The following is a 20,409-nucleotide window of genomic DNA, read 5'->3' on the forward strand; positions in this document are numbered from 1 at the left end:
TGAGAAAGGAAAAAAAAAACGGAAAAAACAAAGACTAAGAATCGACAAGACAATAAAAAAAATGATTTCAAAACGTTTAACTATGATGGGTCACTGACCAGATCAGCAGCCTGAAAGTGCTTCCTGATGCCCCCCACGGTCTCGCGCGCCTCACGCGGGAGGGCATTGTAAAGCGATACCCCCCGGACAAAGAGGGTACGGAAAAAGGTCTCATGCTCAGCTCGAGGAACAAGAAGTCCCCGAAGCCTGGTCGAACCACCCCTCGTCAAGAGTGAAGCCAGATATCCAGGGCAGCCGCTGATGGAAAGACGATCTAAGAAAATTAGGGCTCGCATTTGCAGGAAGGAGGACAGGCTGCAGCCCACCAGCACATCCCTATGGGCAGAAATGTGATCGCGGGGACCCAGTCCGCAGACGCGCCTGACACAATTGTTAAATGCTACAGTCAGCCGACGGAGTGTGTCACTATCCGCCAGGAAGAATAGCTCTGCTCCATATGAGAAGAATGGCATAATTAGCGCTCGCACGAGAAGCAACCGAGTGTCGTAGGGCGTGATGTCCCGATAGCGTCTGAGGACGTAAAGAGAATAGTTGACCTTGCGGCAAAGGGAGGTGTGGCATGATCAGACCAGGATAGTGTCGAATTAAAGACAATACCAAGGTTTTTAACCTGATCCGCATAAGGGATAACTTCACCGTTAAGAAGAACGGTGAAATAAGGAAAGTTAGCACTCCTTTTTGAGAAGATAATTGCCTGCGGTTTTTTAGGATTTAGGCGAAGCCCATTTGAAGAGGCCCAGTGCCCGATTCGGGAGAGGTTATCATTGAGAAGTGTGAAAGCACAGGAAGAGTTTGAAGGATCACCTTCAACGTAAATCTGGAGGTCGTCCGCATACAAATGATACGAGCAACCACGCAGGACAGAGGGCAGATCATTGATGAACATGGAGAAGAGCAAAGGACCACTCCATTTGGGTAAGAAGACTGGGATGGCTCGGGCATCTGCACCGCATGCCGGACGACAGAATGCCCAAGAAATTGTGGTTTTCGGGGCTTAGAAGGAGGGGCCGACCCCGGATCTCAGGGCACTCAGGGTGTGGTGCGTTGCTGGTGGGCGGTGGCGGCGGATTGCGGAGTGTGGAGAGGCATTGTGGAGAAGGCCATGGCCCTTAAAGGGACGTAGGGCCACTTAAGTAAGTAAGTAAGTATGAATCAATCCATAGAAACACTTGAATCATGCAATATTTAAGCATTTATATTTGCCAACAAGAGTTACAATCTCTCGCGAATCACTGTCCATTGGGACAGTTGTACATGCGATTGAGACGTTTGATGTCCAGTTCACTCATGCCCAAGCGCTGACCAATGGTCACACCACTCTGGATTGGCACAATTGTCGGCTGACCATTGATGCTGAATGCCGTGGAGCTGTAGTGCATCACACTGCCATAATCGTAGTCCAGATCGAACATGCTTGTTGTGGTGCGATCTCTCATGTTGAAGTTATTCTCCGTGCCCGCTTGGATGTTCTCCCACTTGATGATGATGTAGCTGTCACGGGTGTAGGCCGCCTGTGAGTGATGGAAGCCGAGGGCGTGAATGAACTCATGCACCACCGTGCCGAAGCGGAAGCATCCGGATCCGGGTACATTTGGTGCCAACTTCAGTGTCTGCATGCCACCCACTCTGCCCACATATGAGGAGCATCCGGTGGAATCGGTGGTGACATGGACATAGTCAGCCTCATTGGTGCGTCTCACGAACTTCAAGCACGTGTGTCCTGAGATATTCCTCAGACCCAACTCAATCCAATCCCTCTGCTCCTGATTCACATTGGCATTGAACTCATAGGCCAGTGTGTCACCTGGCCAGCGATAGCGTGTGGCCAAGAGTCCTGTGCGACTGTCAAGCATGCCATCGAACAGTGATCTTCGCTGTGCCTCCGTCAACTCCATGTCACCCTCGAAGAACTCACCCATCTCCTCAATGGGCTGCTCATCGTCCGGACTGACGAGCAGAGGAACAGCCAAGACTGTGGCCAGGAGAGACAATAAAACCACCAAAATCCACTTCATTTTGCACGCGCGCTTTCTCGTGAAACTGGTTTCTAATCCCACAACGTTCCTTGCTTTTATATTGCGCGATCAAGCGAGAAATCATATCGACGCGCAAGCCAAGATAAAGATGGTACAAAGAGTCAAAAGCTTGAGTCAAGGGGGAGATATTACAGTCAAAAGTTGGTGTACAGCTCAAAAAGAAGTGTTTAGCAGTGGAAAAAGCTTCCATTTCAACCAAATTGAGACATTTTCCTAATTAATTTTGCTTAAAAATCCATTTTATCGCCTTTTTTGAGGTTATGTTATTGATTTCAAACATTTTCTGACGATTAAAAAACCCTCAAAATTGTCAAATTTGTATTTAAGTTTAGGAATTTTTCTCTTTTTTCCTTGATTTGTGTTCAAAATAACTCAAAATTGATTGTGAAAATGCTTTGAAGTTAATCATAACCTCAAAAATAATTTTATTTCCACAGTTTGTGCTTTAAAAGTGACAAATTCAACCAGAATTTCTTGTAGAAACTTTTTGATATTCGCTTTTTCACTCATTTTCAGATTCAAAAGGATAAAAATGAGTAAAAATGAGTGAGCAGATTTTCCTAATAACTTTGATTGCTTAAAAATCAAATTTATCGCTTTTTTTGAGGTTATGTTTAATGTAAAAACAGATTAAATTATCAAATTTCTCTGTTTCTTGACAGATTTGAGCATTTTTGTGCGAAAAAACTTCATTTTGATTGAGAAAAAGCCTAAAAGTCAAACATAACCTCAAAAATATCACTTAAATTGCAGAAAAATGTCTCTTTGCCTTGGTTATTTTCGCAGATTTTTACTTTACAAGTATATTTGTACTGTTAAAGCTTACTTTTCAGCAAATTTAGGCATTTTTTTTCAATATTTTGCCTGGAAAAATCAATTTGATCACTTTATTTTTAGGTTATGTGATAAAATAACCCTCAAAATCTGCTAATTTGTGTTTAAACTGCAAATATTTCTCTGTTTCTCTATAGATTTGAGCATTTTTGGTGCGAAAAAACTTCATATTGATTGAGAAAAAGCCTAAAAGTCAAACATAACCTCAAAAATATCATCTTAAATTGTAGAAAAATGTCTCTTTGCATTGGGTTTTTACGCGGTTTTTCACTTTAAATAAATATTTGCGCTGCAAAAACTTCGATTTCAACAAATTGAGGCATTTTTAAAAATAATTTTGCCTAGAAAAATCAATTTAATCGCTTTATTTTTAGGTTATGTGATAAAATAATCATCAAAATCATCTAATTCGTGTTTAAACTCAGAATTCTTCTATTTTCTTGGCAAAATTAGGGATTTGCGTTTGAAAAAGACTCCAAATTAGGTTAGAAATAGCTTAAAAGTCAAACATAACCTCAAAAATGTCTCAGAGAATTCTCTTTGTTTGTTATTTTTGCAATTTTTTCTCTAAAGTGGCAAATTTAGTCTCATTTTTTAGAGGAAACATTGTGATATTCGCCATTTTTAGTCATTTCCAGACTTAAAACAAGGTTTTAGACAAATTTCATAACCTCACAATTTATTCAGATTTATTTTCAAGCATTTTCTGCAGATGAAACTAGGAAAATCAAGACAATAATGCATTTTTAAGGGCGCTAAGAAGTGTCTGGAAGTGTTTGAAGATTCTGCAGAGGAATTGTGGAAGTGTTTTGGAAGTTGTGTACACTGTTTAGCCTTATTATCTCCCCCTTGGTGTCAACAATTGCGAGAGATCATATCGACAAAAGCTCTCGCGCAAGCCAAGATAAAGATGGTTGAAAGAGTCACAAGCTTGAGTAAATCAATCACTTGATTTTCGAGTAGAGATAATAATTAAAACAATATCTTGTGTTGATATTTTCTTGTTTACCTTAGAGGAATTCTCTTCTTTTCTTTCTTCTTCTCAAAAATGCGGAATTCCTGGAAATTCCTCCTTCAACTGCATTTTCTATTAACATTTTGTGTACAATTTATTAAGGTTGTCCAAATCGCGTCCTTGCTGTGCTTTTGCGTTTGAAACCGCGCTCAACGGCTCTCATCATTAGACTTCTGGTGCAGAATTACGACCACGCAAAAGCAATCTTCGTCCGGATGAAGAGATGATTGAAATAGGTTGGTAAACAGCGGAGATGTAGGCCGGTAACGGTGTGAAATTTTTCAATTTTACTTTAGAAAAATTCATTTTTTAAATTATTTTATTCAGAATTTGATTATTTTTTAATTTTTCTTGGGAAAATAAACTTTTTTAAATTATTTTTTTCATAATTTTGATTATTTCTCAATTTTACTTCAGTAAAAATCATTTTTTTATTGTATTTTTATTAAAAATTTGGTTGTTTTTCAATTTTATTTGCAAAAATATTTATTTTTATTGTTTTTTATTAAAAATTTGATTATTTTTTCAATTTTTCTTGGGAAAAATCTTTTTTTAATTTTTAAATTCAAAATTTGATTATTTTTCAATTTTATTTGGAAAAATCTTTTTCAAATTGTTTTTTATTAAATTATTGATTATTTTTTCAATTTTTCTTGGGAAAAATCTTTTTTTTTTTATTATTTAATTCAAAATTTGATTATTTCTCAATTTTACTTCAGAAAAAATCATTTTTAAATTGTTTTTTATTAAATATTTGATTATTTTTTCAATTTTTCTTGAACAAAAAAACATTTTTTTTTAATTTTTAATTCAAAATTTGATTATTTTTCAATTTTAGTTCAGAAAAAATCATTTTTTAATTGTTTTTTATTAATATTTGATTATTTTTCAATATTATTTGCGAAAATATTTATTTTTAATTATTTTTCATTAAATATTTGATTATTTTTCAATATTATTTGCAAAAATGTTCATTTTTAAATATTTTTTATTTAAAATTTGATTATTTTTTAAAGTTCTCTTGGGAAAATAATCATTTTTAAAAAGTATTTTATTCAGAATTTAATTGTTTTTCAATAATAATAATATTTTGACGTTTTGATCTCTTGAATTTTTATTTTTCTGTCAGAATTCCGCTCAAGATTCCTAAAGAAAATTGCCCTTGAATTTCTTTTTCTACATCTTGTTTATTCAATTTCTCGCCTGGCAATCGTACATGTTGTTCAATCTGTCAATGTCTCCTTGGCTCAGTCTCACTCTCTGGCCAATTTCCGCCTCTGGATCGAGCGGAACAATCGTGTCTTCGTCGTTCATCGTGAAGGCCGTCCTGGGATAGTGCATCACGCTGTCGTAGTCGTAGCGGACGCCAAAGTGCGAAATCACCGTGTCGTCGAACTTCTCGAAGTTCCTCACGAACATCGGATTGATGTTGTCCCAGACAATCGTCACGAAGTCATCACGATCAGAGGCGCTCTGCATGTGAAAGAAGCCGAGAGCGTGCAGAAACTCGTGCACGATCGTGCCGTTGCGGAAGCATCCCTGGCCAGGAACATTTGGTGCCAAATTCAGTGTCTGGCGACGATTTTGGAAGCCCACAGAAGACGAACATCCAGCATCGTCACCCTGTGAAGGCGACCAAGGGGGAGATAATGTGGTTAGAAGTTGTGTACAGCTTAAAGTGTGAATATTTAATGATATTTTTTAATGTTTTCTGAATATTTGATGAAATATTGTTTATTTTATAAAGAATTCTAGATTATTTTTCAACTTTAATTTGGGAAAATATTAATTATTTTTTATTATTTGTGTTTTTTATTCAAATTCTGAATATTTTTTTAATGTTTTCTGTATATTTGATTAAATATTGTTTATTTTTCAATTTTAATTGGGAAAATATTCATTATTTTTATTATTAATTTGTGATTTTCATTTAAATTTTGATTATTTTCTGAATATTTGATTAAATATTGTTTATTTTATAAAGAATTCTGGATTATTTTTCATTTTTTTGGGAAAACATTATTTTTTCTTAAATTTTTGTGATTTCTATTAAAATTTTGAAAATTTTTTGAATGTTTTCTGAATATTTGATGAAATATTGTTTATTTTATGAAGAATTCTGGATTTTTTAATTGGGAAAATATTCATTTTTCTTTATTATTTGTGATTTCTATTCAAATTTTGAATATTTCATACAAATTCTGATTATTATTTTTTGAATATTTTCTGAATATTTAATCAAAATTTGAATATATATTGAATAATTGTGAATATTCGGAATATTCCGAATTCACTGATTGAAAATAATCTTTTTTCCTTTACTATTGATGATGATTTTGTGACCTCAAAGGCTTCCAAACGGAGTTTTTGAAGATTTCTTAGATATTTTTTGAGGTTATGTTGGTAAAACAGAACCAAAAAAGCGGTTTTAGGTGGTTTCTAGCAGGAATATTAAATGAAAACTTAATACAAATGTTATTTTCCCATTGAATTGAATTCTTTTAATGCCGAAAAACAATAAAATTGTACTAAAATTGAACATAACCTCAAAAATAGTCATTTAGACTTGGAAAATGTCCATTTAAACAACTTTCTGGGCCATTGTGACTCATTAGCAAATCAGAAATGATGTTTTTGTGGTCTAGAAAGCTTCAAAACTGGGTTTTTAAAGATTTCTTAGTGATATTTTGAGGTTATGTTTCTAAAAAACACCCAAAAAAGCAGTTTTAATTGGTTTCTCACACAAATATTGAATAAAAACTTAATACAAACTTTATTTTCTCATTGAATTGAATACTTTTGATGCCAAGAAACACTTGTAAATTCTGTTAAGATTGATCATAACCTCAAAAATAGTCATTTAGACTTGGAAAATGTCAGTTTAGATAACTTTTTGGGCAATTTTAACTGTAAAATCAGCAATTTTAAGATCATTAGCAAACCAGAAATGATGTGTTTGTGATCCAAATTGTGTTTTTAAAAGATTTCTTAGTGATATTTTAGGGTTATGGTCGGAAAAGACCTCCAAAAAACGGTTTTTAAGTGAATTCTTATAAAAATATTGATAGAAACTTAATATAAACTTTATTTTCCCAATGAATTGAATACTTTTGATGCCAAGAAACACTGCAAATTGTGTTAAAATTGAAAATAACCTCAAAAATAGTCATTTTCACTTGAAAAATGTTCATTTAGACATCTTTCCGGGCATTTTTGACTCTGAATCAGCCATTTTCAGTTCATTGGCGAATCATAAAAGATGATTTTGTGATCTAGAAAGCTTCCACAACAGCAAAAAGCTGAAAGCATTCGAGGCTCTGCATATCTTCTTATCGGGACATAGAAATGTCAATAAGAGGGAAGATTGTGCTGACGTTAGCATGATCTGTTTTCAGGAGAAGAAAAGGAATTTGAGCTAAAAAGGTCATTTCTGTCAACTTACATAAAAAGAAAGCTTTCAAACTGAGCCTTTTGATGATCTTTTAGTGACATTTTGAGGTTATGGTCGAAGAAAGACACTCAAAAAAGGCGTTTTTAAGTGTATTTAAAGTGATACGACTTTGATTTTGGCAAAATACTCACTCGAACCAAGACATAGCTGTTGTGCGAGGCATTCTTCGGCACGAAACGCACGCAGGAAACCTCCTCGATCATGTCCAAGGATTGACGAATGAATTGCTTCTGTTCGTCCGTGAAATCGTCGCTCAGTTCGTACGGCACAGTCTTGTTCGGCCAACGATAGCGCTCAGCAATGTAGCCGGTGCGCTGCTTGAGGGCAAGAAGTTGCTTCGGCGACAGGATCATGTCGCCCTGGAAGTTACCACTCTGCTCCTCGACATTCTTACTCTGCGCCGCAAGCCCTGAAGGAGTTACAGATTAATTCATCAATTCCCAAGGGGCGAATTTTGAGGAAACTCAATGTTCTCTAATCACAATAATCCAAATATTTGAGTAAAATAAATCACAAAATGATTACTTTCCCAAAAAAATTGAAAAAATAATCAAATTTTGAGTAAAATAATAAAAAAATGATAATTTTCTGAAATAACATTGAAAAATTAATCAAATTTTGAATAAAATAATTTTAAAAAATAATTATTTTCTGATATAAAATTGAAAAAACATCAAATTTTGAATAAAATAATAACAAAAATTATTAATTTCCCAAAAAAATTGAAAAAAACATCAAATTTTGAATAAAATATTTTTAAAAATGTTTACATTCCCAAAAAAAATTGAAAAAACAATCAAATTTTGAATAAAAAAATGATTATTTTCCCAAAGACACTGAAAAAACAATCAAATTTTGAATAAAATAATTTTAAAATTTATTACTTTCCCAAAAAATTGAAAAATAATCAAAATAATCAAATTCTGAATTAAATAATTTCAAAAAATGAATATTTTCACAAATAAAATTGAAAAAAAAACAAAATTTTGAAAAAAATAATCAAAAAAAAATTACTTTCTCGAAAAGAATAACAAAAAAATCAAAGAAACCAAATTCTTAATGAAATAATAAAAAAAATGAATATTTTTTCAAAATAAAATTGAAAAATAATTGAAAAAATAATTATTTTCCCAAGTAAAATTGAAAAAATATTCAAATTTAGAATAAAATAATTTTAAAAATGAATTTTTTCCCAAGAGAAATTGAAAAAACCATCAAATTTTGAATAAAATGTTTGAAAAAATGATTATTTTCCTAAGTAAAATTTGAAAAATAATTAATATAATCAAATTATGATTTGAATAATCACAAAAAAGATTATTTTCTCAATCTAAATTAGATTAAATTATTAGATATTATTATATTATTAGATTATTAGAAATAATTTGATTAGTTTAGATGATTTTGTGATCGAAAAAGCTTCAAAACGGAGTTTTTGAGGATCTTTTGATGATATTTTTGAGGTTATGGTTGGAAAAATACCCAAAAATAGCGGTTTTAAGTCGATTCTTATGAAAATTATCGAATGGAAACTTAAGAAATTCATGTTCTAGAAGTGTCAGGTAAATTTGGAAGTGTTTTGTACACATTAAAGGCAAACTATCTCCCCCTTGGTTTACATTTGATTTTCCGCCATTGACTTATTTCCTCAATTCATTCTCACGCGCTTTGAATCAACTGAATCAAGCGCGAATTGTGGTGAATTTGACTTACACTTTGCGTGAAATGGCAGCGTTGGTTTGGCCAGAATGGCCACCGGAAGCAGACAGAGAATCGCAACTTGGACACCAATCATGATCACTGAGAGCACAGAGCAACTGATGCGCAGACAAATCGTGTTCTGGGCTTTTATAGCGCCAATTTACACCTTTGGATGTTCTTCACACCTTGAGTGGCAGCACGTTTCCTCAAGTGCCACTGAGTGTTATCAGTTGGTCACCAGAGTGGAATACAAAGTGGAGGAGCGCAAAGAACACACTCAAAGCAATGCAACACTGTGGAATATTTTCTTTGCTTTAATCAACGAATAAATTCTGCGCAATTGCAGAATTCAAGAAGTTTCTTTGAGTTTTCTAAAATTTCGTTAATATTCACGAAATTAAGCGATTTTAAAGCGATATTTCGGTGAAGAAACGACCAAGAAAGCTTCAATTAAGAGCAAGGAGACAATAACTCGCGATTTGAGACCATTAACTTTGTGATTATTCAATCATTCTTTTGATTATTTGTGATTATGATTAAAAATGTTTGAATATTTCATACAAATTCTGATTCTTTTTTGATTTTTTCTGAATATTTAATCAAAATTTGATTATTTTAAATATTTTTTGATTATTTTCTAAATATTTCATTGAAATTTGTTTATTTTTTGAATATTTTCTAAATATTTCATTTAAAATTGATTATTTTCTAAATATTTTTGGATTATTTTTAAAATATTTCATTAAAATTTTATTATTTCACACAAATTCTGATTATTTTCTGAATATTTCATTAGAATTTGATTTTTTTGAATATTTTTTGATTATTTTTAAAATATTTCATTATAATTCTGATTATTTTGTGATTTTTTTAAATATTCAATTAAAATTTGATTATTTTTCTTAAATATTTCAATAAAATTTTATTATTTTCCGAATTTTTTTGATTATTTTTAAAATATTTCATTAAAATTTTATCATTTCATTCAAATTCTGATTATTTTCTGAATATTTCATTAAAATTTGATTTTTTTGAATATTTTTTGATTATTTTTAAAATATTTCATTAAAATTCTGATTATTTTTTGATTTTTTTTAATAAATGATTAAAATTTGATTATTTTTTTTTTAATATTTCAATAAAATTTTATTATTTTCCGAATTTTTTTGATTATTTTTAAAATATTTCATTAAAATTTTATCATTTCATTCAAATTCTGATTATTTTCTGAATATTTCATTAAAATTTGATTTTTTTGAATATTTTTTGATTATTTTTAAAATATTTCATTAAAATTCTGATTATTTTTTGATTTTTTTTAATAAATGATTAAAATTTGATTATTTTTTTTTTAATATTTCAATAAAATTTTATTATTTTCCGAATTTTTTTGATTATTTTTAAAATATTTCATTAAAATTTTATCATTTCATTCAAATTCTGATTATTTTCTGAATATTTTTTGATTATTAATAAAATATTTCAATAAAATTCTGATTATTTTTTTATTTTTTCTGAATATTAAATCAAAAAATTTGAATATAATTGAATATAAGTGAATTCATTGATTGAAAATTATTTTTTTTTGATTTTATTTAATTCAGACTTTGATTATTTTTTATATTTTCTTGGAAAATAATCATTTTTTAAAATTATTTAATTCAGAATTTGATTATTTTGAATATTTTTTCAATTTTAATTAGGAAAATAAATATTTTTTAAAATTCTTTTATTCAGAATTTGATTATTTTTCAATTTTATTTTGAGAAAATATTCATTTTCGGACTATTTCATTCAGAATTTGGTTTCATTGATTTTTTATTTATAATTTAATTTTTTTTTAAACTTTATTTGTGAAAATATTCATTTTTTTTAATTATTTAATTCAGAAATTGATTATTTTAATTATTTTTCAATTTTTCTTGGGAAAATAATCTTTTTTTTTAAATATTTTTACTCAAATAATTGATTATTTAATTGGAAAACATTAAAAGTTTCCTCAAAAATCGCCTTGTTTATTTGCCCCTTGCTTGTCATAGTTTTCCATTTACCCGTCGAAATGTTTTTATTTTCCATTCCATTCTTAGATATTCTCAAAATATTCCGACTGAAATGATTCGTCCATTCATCACTTGAGCAACCCTTGGAAAAACGGATGTTTTTTGGTAAATTTTGGTTTATTCAGGAATATAAATTTTGGCGCAATTGCAGAGTCACAATGTCCAGTCGGTGGCCGCCAAGTCCGCCGGATCACATTGTGCGGCGACGCTGAATTGCGTCAGATTCGCCTCGCCGTCGAACTCTTGGCGTCGCCGCGCGGTTTTCTGCTTGATTGGGAAGAAGTTCGTGATGGCACTCTGCTGTCCTTCGCGCCACGGCTCAACACCACGGCTGAGCCACTTGGCCGGCACTCTGTCGCCGCCGGGATTCACCGTGGGAATCACTTCGCGCGGCCGCAGGAAGCGCACGAAGCGCCGCAACTCGACGTAACTCGAGTGCTCGCTGTACGTCACGCCTACCAGCGACACTCTGCCCTGATGGCGTGGCCGCGAGTTCACCTCCCAGCCGCTCGGACGCAGCGCCAGCGCGTGCGTGAACTCGTGCTCGAACTGCGACACATACTTCACCACGTAGTCGTAGTTGAGCTGCGCCAGCGGCAGCACGTGAAGCTGCGCGTCGCGCGGATCCTCGCACAGCAGCCGCAGCAAGTCGGCGTCGCCAAGCGCCTCCACGGCGCGCCGCCGCTGCGCCTCCAGCCACACGCGCAGGCGGAAGTGTGTGGCCAGCGTGCGCCACACATTCTCCTTGCCCACCACATAAGTGCCCACGATCACCAGCGTCTTCTCGCCGATGTTGCGCGTGAGGAAAGTCTGCGTGGCCTCGACGGCACTCTGGATGCTCTCCTCCTGACTCGGCAACACCGTCCGCGAGGACAAGTAGCTGCAGAGGAGAAACACCACAAATTGCGGTTAATTTCATGAATTTTTACTACAAAATTGAATAAAGAAAGTAATTATAAAAGCGATTTTAACACTAGAAAATGCCAAGGGGGAGATAAAACAGAGTCCAGAAGTGGTGTACAAGTTCAGCAGAAGTGCTTAAGAAGCGGAAGTGTTGAGAAATCTTCAATTTTCCTTTCCAAATCATCCAAATTCTCTGAATTTCCTTCGATTTTCACGCAGAAACAAACATAATAATCCATTTTCTAGGTTATGTAACGAATTAAGAATAGATTATGTGAATAATTAGCATTTTAGCACATAAATTCTACAAAACATTGACAGAATTTAGCATTTGCAAGCATTTAACAGTGTTTTTTTATCCTTTAATGCTAAGAAACACTGCAAATTGTGTTAAAATTCAACATAACCTCAAAAAACAGTCATTTGAACTTGAAAAGTGTTCATTTAAGAAACATTTCTGCATGATTTTGACTCAGAATCAGCACTAATCCAATGATTTAGTCTCTGATTTAGATCTAAAAACCTTTTTAAAGGGAATTTTTGAAGATTTCTGGGTTTTATTTTGAGGTTATGATCAAAAAAGATGTCTAAAAGAGAGTGTTTTTAAATTGAATTCTTACAAATGAACAGAATTAAGCATTTGCAATCAATTAAAAGTGTTTTTTTTTATTGTTTAATGCCAAGAAACACTGAAAATTGTGCTAAGATTGAACATAACCTCAAAAAATGACATTTGAACAGCATTCTAGACCATTTTCACAGAGAATCAGCAGTTTTAAGTCCATTGGCAAATCAAAAGTGTTGATTTTGTGCTTGAGAAAGCTTCAAAACGGAGTTTTTGAAGATTTCTTAGTGATATTTTGAGGTTATAATCGAAAAAATACTCAAAAAAGTGCTTCAAAATCGATTCTTATGGAATTATCAAATGGAAATTCAATACGAAAGTTTTCTTTCCCTTCAATTGGACACTTTTGAGGCCAAGAAACACTGAAAATTGTGTTAAGATTCAACATAACCTCAAAAAATGTCATTAAGACTTGAAAAATGACAATTTAGACAACTTTCGAGACAATTTTGACTGAGAATCAGCAATTTTAAGATCATTTTAAGCTTTCGAAAAGACTTTTTGAAGATATTTTAGGGATATTTTTGAGGTTATGGTCGGAATGGATTATTAAAAATGCGTTTTAAGGTCATTTCTTAGGATTTTTGCAGAAATATCTTTGAATTTCCTTCGATTTTCACCCAGAAACGAACGTAATAATCTTTTTTCTAGGTTATGTAGACGAATTAAGAACAGATTTAGTGAATAATTCGCATTTTAGCACATAAATTCTGTTAATTCTTGCCAGAATTATGCATTTTCAAGCAAATAACAGTGTTTTTAGGTCCTTTGATGCCAAAAAAACACTGAAAATTGTGTTAAAATTTAATATAACCTTAAAAAAAAGACATTTAAATAACTTTCTAGACAATTTAGACTATGAATCAGCAGTTTTGAGTTCATCTGCAAATGAAGAGAGATGATTTTGTGCTTCAGAAAGCTTCTAAATGGAGTTTTTGAATATTTATTAGTGACATTTGGAGGTTATGTTTGGAAAATACACCCAAAAAAGCTGTTAAAAGTGGTTTCTAACAGAAATATCGAATGGAAACTCAATAGAATGTAATCTTTACATTGATTTGGACTCTTTTGATGCCAAAAAACAGTGCAAATTGTGCTAAGATTGATCATAACCTTAAAAATAGTCAAATAAAGCTGCAATTTGAATCATTCAGAGATTAAAATTCTATTAAAATGAATGTGGAAATTAATTCCGGGTAAAATGTGATGTTAAATTTTAAGATAAGAAACTCTAAAGCATTATTAAGATGTCAAATGTATGCGAAAAATACCAAATTTTCTGCATATAAACTAGATAAAAGCTTTCTTCAGCTCAATCTGTGGCTTTTCACTCACGTTGTGTCGAGATAAATGGTGTCGACGTCGTTATTCCAGAAGATTGGGTGCATTTCCATGGCATAAGACGCCCTGAAGTCGCCCGTGTGCAGAACAGTTTCGCCGCTGGGCAGTTTGAAGAAGAACATCGCGGCTCCAGGACAACTGAAAAGCAAAGTGAGAGAGAGAAATCCTCAGTAAATTCTCAAAGAAAATACTTCTCTTGTTCTAAATAGTCATAGAGTTTTGCAAGAGCTTTCCAATGAGCCCAAAATCGTAATGATTGGGCGAAAAGAACCGAAGTTATAGCGTTTTAAAGTTTAAAACTTTGAACCGTCATAACTCTGGTTCTATTGCATCCACAGAAAACTATAACCTATTTTTAGAGACGTCCTAACCTGGACTACAACATACTAAAATTTAAAGAAAATGTATTATCTAGTTGCCGAGATACAGGCGTTCAAAGGTTTTTCAATATGGTGGCATTCGTTATGACGTCATAGACTAATAATGAATTTGGCCTACTAAAGGACACCAAGACACGTCTTTTGCTGAAGAAATGATCAAAATCGGTTGGTAAATAGCAGAGATATGGGCCGGTTAATGTGTGAACTTTGACCTTTCATATCTCCGCTCCCAAAACGTCAGGCCCCACAAGTAGGGTGTCGTTGGAAAGGTCTTGACCTAAGTTACAACATACTAAAATTTAAGAAATATGCATAACGTTTCTTCTGAGTTATTCGATTTCAGAAGGTTAGAAAATGGTTTTTTCCTATTTAGCGCCTCTAGCGGTGATATTATCAAGTTGTGATGTTTTGGTAAAAGATATCATTTTACGAGACCTTTCCAGTGAACTCAAAATCATTCAGATCGGTTAAGTAGAAACCGAAATATGGCCGTTTAAAGTTTTAAATTTTGATCCCTAATATCTAAGGTTTGAAAGGACTTAGATCCTTGAATGGCGATTCGTTGGAAAGGTCTTGAGGCCAGCTATAACATACTAAAATTTGGACCCAATCCATTCCATAGGAGCTGAGTTAATGAAGAAAGAGTGTTTTAGGGGTGTTCAAAATGGCGGACAGAGGAGTGGGGGTTGGATTTGACGTCACCAAACTCTAGCAGCTCAACAACTTTTGACTGTTGGTGAAGACCGCATGTCGATATCTCTTACCGTTTAGGCGCTTCGAGACATCAAAAAAAAGTGACCCCCCTCTTTTTCGTGATATTAAGCCTCCCTTATGTTTAGCGCGATTACAAGTATCAGTGGACTTTGCTCAGCTGTAAATCCTCCCTTAAATCTCTGGAAGCAGACAAAGAATTGACTCACTGATTAGCGTCGATGGCCGTGACTTCGACACCGTCAATCGTGATCGGCGTGTTGAGCTCCATCTCGTGCAGATGTCGCTCGTGCACGCCGATGAACGCACGCACGAGATTCGCCGTGACGGCCGTGAGGTAAATTGGGCGGTCGAAGGACTTGCGCAGTCCGACGTAGTGATCGGCGTGGAAGTGCGTGAGGAAGTAGTGCGTGACTCTGTCCACGATCCCGTAGCGAAAAGCGTCCACGGCGAACGTCGTGCCTTTCACGATCTTGAACGGCGGACAGACGACTTTCCTTCCGCGGCGCGGCTTCTTCTGCACGCAGAAGGAAAGATAAATAGTAAGATTTTGTAAAAAATGTCTAAAAATGATATAGAAAAATTTAAAATAAAGTAGAAACAGCGAAAAAACCTAAGAAAAGAGGCAAAAGTGAGTATTTTTGAGGTTATGTTTGACTTTTTAGCTGTTTTTTTTTCCTTTTTCAAAATTTAACAAGACTCAATTCTGTTAAGAAACAGAATTTTTCCACTTTTAACACAATTTTTGACGATTTTTAGGGTAATTTGAACACAAGAATCTGTTTTCTAATGAATAACATAACCTAGAAATGCAACAAAATTGACTTTTTTGTAGAAATAAAATGTAGAAAATGTTTTTATTTATTTAAACTGAATAATAAAGTTGAAACAGCAAAAAAAAACCAAAGCAAAGAGGCAAAAATTAATATTTTTCAGGTTATGTTTGACTTTTAAGCTGTTTTTTACGTCCGAAATTCAATCAATCTGAGGTTTTTCGAACACAAATGATTAACTGTGCTAAGAAAAAGAGAAATTTTTCACTTTTAACACAATTTTTGACGATTTTCAATGTAATTTGAACACCAAAATCTGTTTAAATTTGCTTCAAACCAATTTTCATCAAATTGTGAGGTTATGAAAGCAGCTTTAAAATCTTTCTTCAATAAATTTGAACCTTTTTGCACCCAGAAAATTAGTGAATGTGACGAAGAACAGAATGTTTTGCAATATAATGACGTTAAATTTGCCAAAAAAGGACAATTTTTGAGGTTATGTTTGACTTTTAAGCTGTTTTCTAACCTAATCTTAAGTTTTTTCGAACGCTAATGCTTAATTTTACTAAGCAAAGAGAAGTTTTCTCTGTTAAAACACAAATTAAAGGATTTTGAGGGTTATATTTATCACATAACCTAAAAACAAAGCGATCAAATTCATTTTTGTAGTCAAAGTAATTATAAAAAATGTATCAATTTGTAGAAATGGAAGATTTTGCAGTGAAAATATTCTTGTACAGTGAAAACCGCGAAAATAACTAAGGCAAAGAGACATTTTTCTGCAATTTAAGATGATATTTTTGAGGTTATGTTTGACTTTTAGGCTTTTTATCAATAAAAATGAAGTTTTTTCGCATAAAAATGCTCAAATCTGTCAAGAAACAGAGAAATTTGATAATTTAATCTGTTTTTACATTAAACATAACCTCAAAAAAGCAATAAAATTGATTTTTTTAAGCAAAATTAAGCCAATATTTGATTGATAAGGAAACTTGTTGTGCAAATATTCTTTTGAAGTAAAAACCGTGAAAAAGAACCAAGGCAAAGAGACATTTTTCTGCAATTAAAGTGATATTTTTGAGGTTATGTTTGACTTTTAGGCTTTTTCTCAATCAATATGAAGTTTTTTCGCACCAAAAATGCTCAAATCTGCCAAGAAATAGAGAAATTTGATAATTTAATCTGTTTTGCAAGTTAAACATAACCTCAAAAAAAGCGATTTAATTGATTTTTAATCCTTTTGAACTTGAAAATGAGTGAAAAAAGCGAATATCAAAAAGTTTCTACAAGAAATTCTAGTTGAATTTGTCACTTTTAAAGCACAAACTGCGGAAATAACATTATTTTTGAGGTTATGATTGAACTTCAAAGCATTTTCTCAACGAATCTTGAGTTATTTTGAACACAAATCAAGGGAAAAAGAGAAAAATTCCTAAGCTTTAGTACAAATTTGACAATTTTGAGGGTTTTTAAGCACCAGAAAGTGTTTTAAATCATTAACATAACCTCAAAAAAGGCGATAAAATTGATTTTTAAGCAAAATTAATTAGGAAAATGTCTCAATTTGGTTGAAATGGAAGCTTTTTCAGTGCAAATATTCTACATATTTTGCCACTTCCACTTCTAAACACTTCCTCTCAAGCTGTACACCAACTTTTGACCACAATATCTGCCCCTTGGTTTATGTTTAGCTGATTTTTCAAGAAAAACTCTTAAAGTTGGCACGACATTTCCGCTCTAACACCGCCCCACCTTCCCCTAAAACACATCTTTTAATAATTTGTCACTATTTCGACTGTTCTTTTTTTTGTCTTTCTGCTCACCTTTGGCTGCTCTTCCTTGATCGCCGGCGGATGATTCTCCGGCGGATGATTCTCCGGCGGTTCAGTGATGCCGGAATCTCCGCTCGTCGAGACTCTGTTGATTGTCTGGCACTCGGGATTCACTTCCACGTCGCCCTCCTGCTTGATTGTCCGCTCCAGCAAGTCCATCAGCTGTGCCTCGTCGGCGAAACAACAGCCTTTCTTCGGACGCACCACGATTTGATCCTTCTGCAGACTGAAGTTGAACAGCAATTCCTGCTCAGCCGTCGCCGTGATTTCCAGCAGCTTGGACAGGAAGTTGTTGACATTGATGTCACCGGAAATCATCACCGGGAAGAGAGATTCGCGAAATGTCTCATAATACGACCGAAAAGTCGATCCTCGATGGACAGCAAAGTAGTTTTGGATGCGTTTCTGCTTGTCCGTGAAGTATTTCTTCCCGATCATCTTAAGATTTGTGCTCCTGCCCAATGTTCGCCTCACGAAGATGTTCGTGACGGGATTTCGGGCTCTTGTGGAGGAGAATTGACGCAGTGTTGCGTCATCATCTCTGTTTTCTTTCATCTCCTTCGGCTGTTGAACTTCTTCGTCAACAATCATCTTCTGGACGACTTCTTGGCATTTCACCTCATCCTTCGCTGCAGGACTGAAGAAATCCTGTATTCTGTAGCACTTGGAAGCTATGCTCTTCAGCTGCTGTTGCTTCCTGGACTTCCTGCCGGATTGTGGCTGGGATTCATTGAGTTGCGCCACAGAATCTTCTTCCTCAATCTTCAGCAGCACTTCTTTTCGTCTCTTGCGCCTCCTCAAGCTCAACGGTGGCACAGTTGACTCTGTCACATCCTCACCATCTGACGACAGGACAATCACATTGTCCTCAAGATCACCTGGTGCCACAGTGTCCTGATTGCCACTCAAATCTGGCTCCTGAAGCACAGCAAGAGGTTTCACGTGGATTCTTCCTGCCAAAAGAAATGGATTTTTCCCTCACATTTAAACACTATAACACATCACAAATGCAGTAAAATCTCACCTTTCATCCCTCTTTTGGCAATTTAAGGGCACTTTTGGGGGTGGAAAATGATGTGAAAAGCTGAAAAATTGAGAAAAATCATAGAAATTGGAGGGAAAACATTCAATGTTGTGAAATTCACGAGCGTTTTTAGTACTAAACCCGGCTGTGAAACTGTCAAAAGCTGTACTAATTTCATGTCATGCAACACGAACGGCTTTTGTAAGTGGTCTAAAACTAGTAGGCGAAAAATTGGGAAACTAAGCGAAGAGAAGTAACAATTATTACATATAGATTTTAAGTCACTTTCCATTAAATCATCAAAATTTCAATAAAAATAACCAAAAATTGCACATATTCAACGTTAAATTTGCAAAATAACCAAAAAATTCATATTTTCCGTTGCACAAGAAATGTTAAATATGTTTTATAATGATTTAACACACGCCTTCTGCTGTTCTGAATCTCACATGTAAAATATAAAATGGCGAAAGTATAAAAAAAACCAAAAAAATCATTTGTGTTATTTGCTTTTCTTATCAAATCTTCAATATTCCTTTTCTGTGTGTTTCTTTTTCTCACTAATCATCCAGATTCTTTGAATTTTCTTTGATTTTCACGCAGAAACAAGCGTAATAATCTTTTTTCTAGGTTATGTAGCGAATTAAGAACAGATTTAGTGAATAATTTGCATTCTAGCCTAGAAATTCTGCTAGTTCTTGGCGGAATTAAGCATTTTTAAGCAACTAACTGTGCTTTTTCGATCTTTTGATGCCAAGAAACACTGCAAATTGTGTTGAGATTGAACATAACCTCAAAAATAGTCATTTAGACTTGGAAAATGTCAGTTTGGATAACTTTTTGGGCAATTTTAACTGTAAATCAGCAATTTTAAGATCATTAGCAAACCAGAAATGATGTTTTTGTGATCCAAATTGTGTTTTTAAAAGATTTCTTAGTGATATTTTAAGGTTATGGTCGGAAAAGACCCCCAAAAATGGTTTTTAAGTGAATTCTTATAAAAATATTGATAGAAACTTAATATAAACTTTATTTTCCCAATGAATTGAACACTTTCGATGCCAAGAAACACTGCAAATTGTGGTAAAATTAATCATAACCTCAAAAATAGTCATTAAGAGTTGGAAAATGTCAATTTAAACACTTTTCTGAACAATTTTGACTGTAAATCAACAATTTTAAGATCATTATCAAATCATAAATAATGTTTTTGTGATCTAGAAAGCTTCCACAACAGCAAAAAGCTGAAAGCATTCGAGGCTCTGCATATCTTCTTATCGGAACATAGAAATGTCAATAAGAGGGAAGATTATGCTGACGTTAACATGATCTGTGTTCAGGAGAAGAAAAGGAATTTGAACTAAAAAAGCAATTTCTGTCAGCTTACATAAAAAGAAAGCTTTCAAACTGAGTCTTTTGATGATCTTTTAGTGATATTTTGAGGTTATGGTCGGAAAAGACACCCCAAAAAAGCGGTTTTAAGTGAATTCTGACACAAATATCTGATGGAATTTTAATACAATGTAATATTTCCCTTGATTATGATTCTTTTGATGCCAAAAAATACCTCAAATTGTGCTAAGCTTGTACATAATCTCAAAAATTATCATCTTTTTGAACAATTATGACATAAATTCACATAAATTCAGCTAGTCTATGGCAG

At 33.6% G+C, this 20,409-nt stretch overlaps 3 protein-coding genes across 4 annotated transcripts; all 3 read right to left on the bottom strand.

The window, feature by feature from the left end:
* Nucleotides 1-1,234: 1,234 nt before the first annotated feature.
* On the bottom strand, nucleotides 1,235-2,126 carry LOC132264410 (zinc metalloproteinase nas-13-like). The gene has a single exon (XM_059764619.1). It carries the CDS (start codon nucleotides 2,073-2,075, stop codon nucleotides 1,290-1,292), a length of 786 nt encoding a protein of 261 aa, XP_059620602.1. The 5' UTR covers nucleotides 2,076-2,126; the 3' UTR covers nucleotides 1,235-1,289.
* Nucleotides 2,127-5,131: 3,005 nt separating this feature from the next.
* On the bottom strand, nucleotides 5,132-9,220 carry LOC132264415 (seminal metalloprotease 1-like). The gene is made up of 3 exons (XM_059764625.1): nucleotides 9,110-9,220; nucleotides 7,528-7,805; nucleotides 5,132-5,568 (listed from the first exon to the last, which is right to left on the bottom strand). The coding sequence occupies exons 1-3, from the start codon at nucleotides 9,189-9,191 to the stop codon at nucleotides 5,137-5,139; spliced, it is 792 nt and encodes a 263-aa protein (XP_059620608.1). The 5' UTR covers nucleotides 9,192-9,220; the 3' UTR covers nucleotides 5,132-5,136.
* A 1,892-nt stretch (nucleotides 9,221-11,112) lies between these two features.
* On the bottom strand, nucleotides 11,113-18,888 carry LOC132264411 (DNA cross-link repair 1A protein-like). Of its 2 annotated transcripts, none has more exons than XM_059764621.1 (5): nucleotides 18,747-18,888; nucleotides 17,714-18,675; nucleotides 15,327-15,631; nucleotides 14,021-14,164; nucleotides 11,113-12,037 (listed from the first exon to the last, which is right to left on the bottom strand). In XM_059764621.1, the coding sequence occupies exons 1-5, from the start codon at nucleotides 18,751-18,753 to the stop codon at nucleotides 11,311-11,313; spliced, it is 2,145 nt and encodes a 714-aa protein (XP_059620604.1). In that variant the 5' UTR covers nucleotides 18,754-18,888; the 3' UTR covers nucleotides 11,113-11,310. The 2 variants fall into 2 exon arrangements, with proteins under 2 accessions (XP_059620604.1, XP_059620603.1); XM_059764620.1 differs by having other exon boundaries at nucleotides 15,327-15,634.
* Between the last annotated feature and the right edge of the window lie 1,521 nt (nucleotides 18,889-20,409).

Source organism: Phlebotomus argentipes, unplaced genomic scaffold (assembly GCF_947086385.1).
Source record: "Phlebotomus argentipes unplaced genomic scaffold, Phlebotomus argentipes genome assembly contig_51, whole genome shotgun sequence".
NCBI lineage: Eukaryota > Metazoa > Arthropoda > Insecta > Diptera > Psychodidae > Phlebotomus > Phlebotomus argentipes.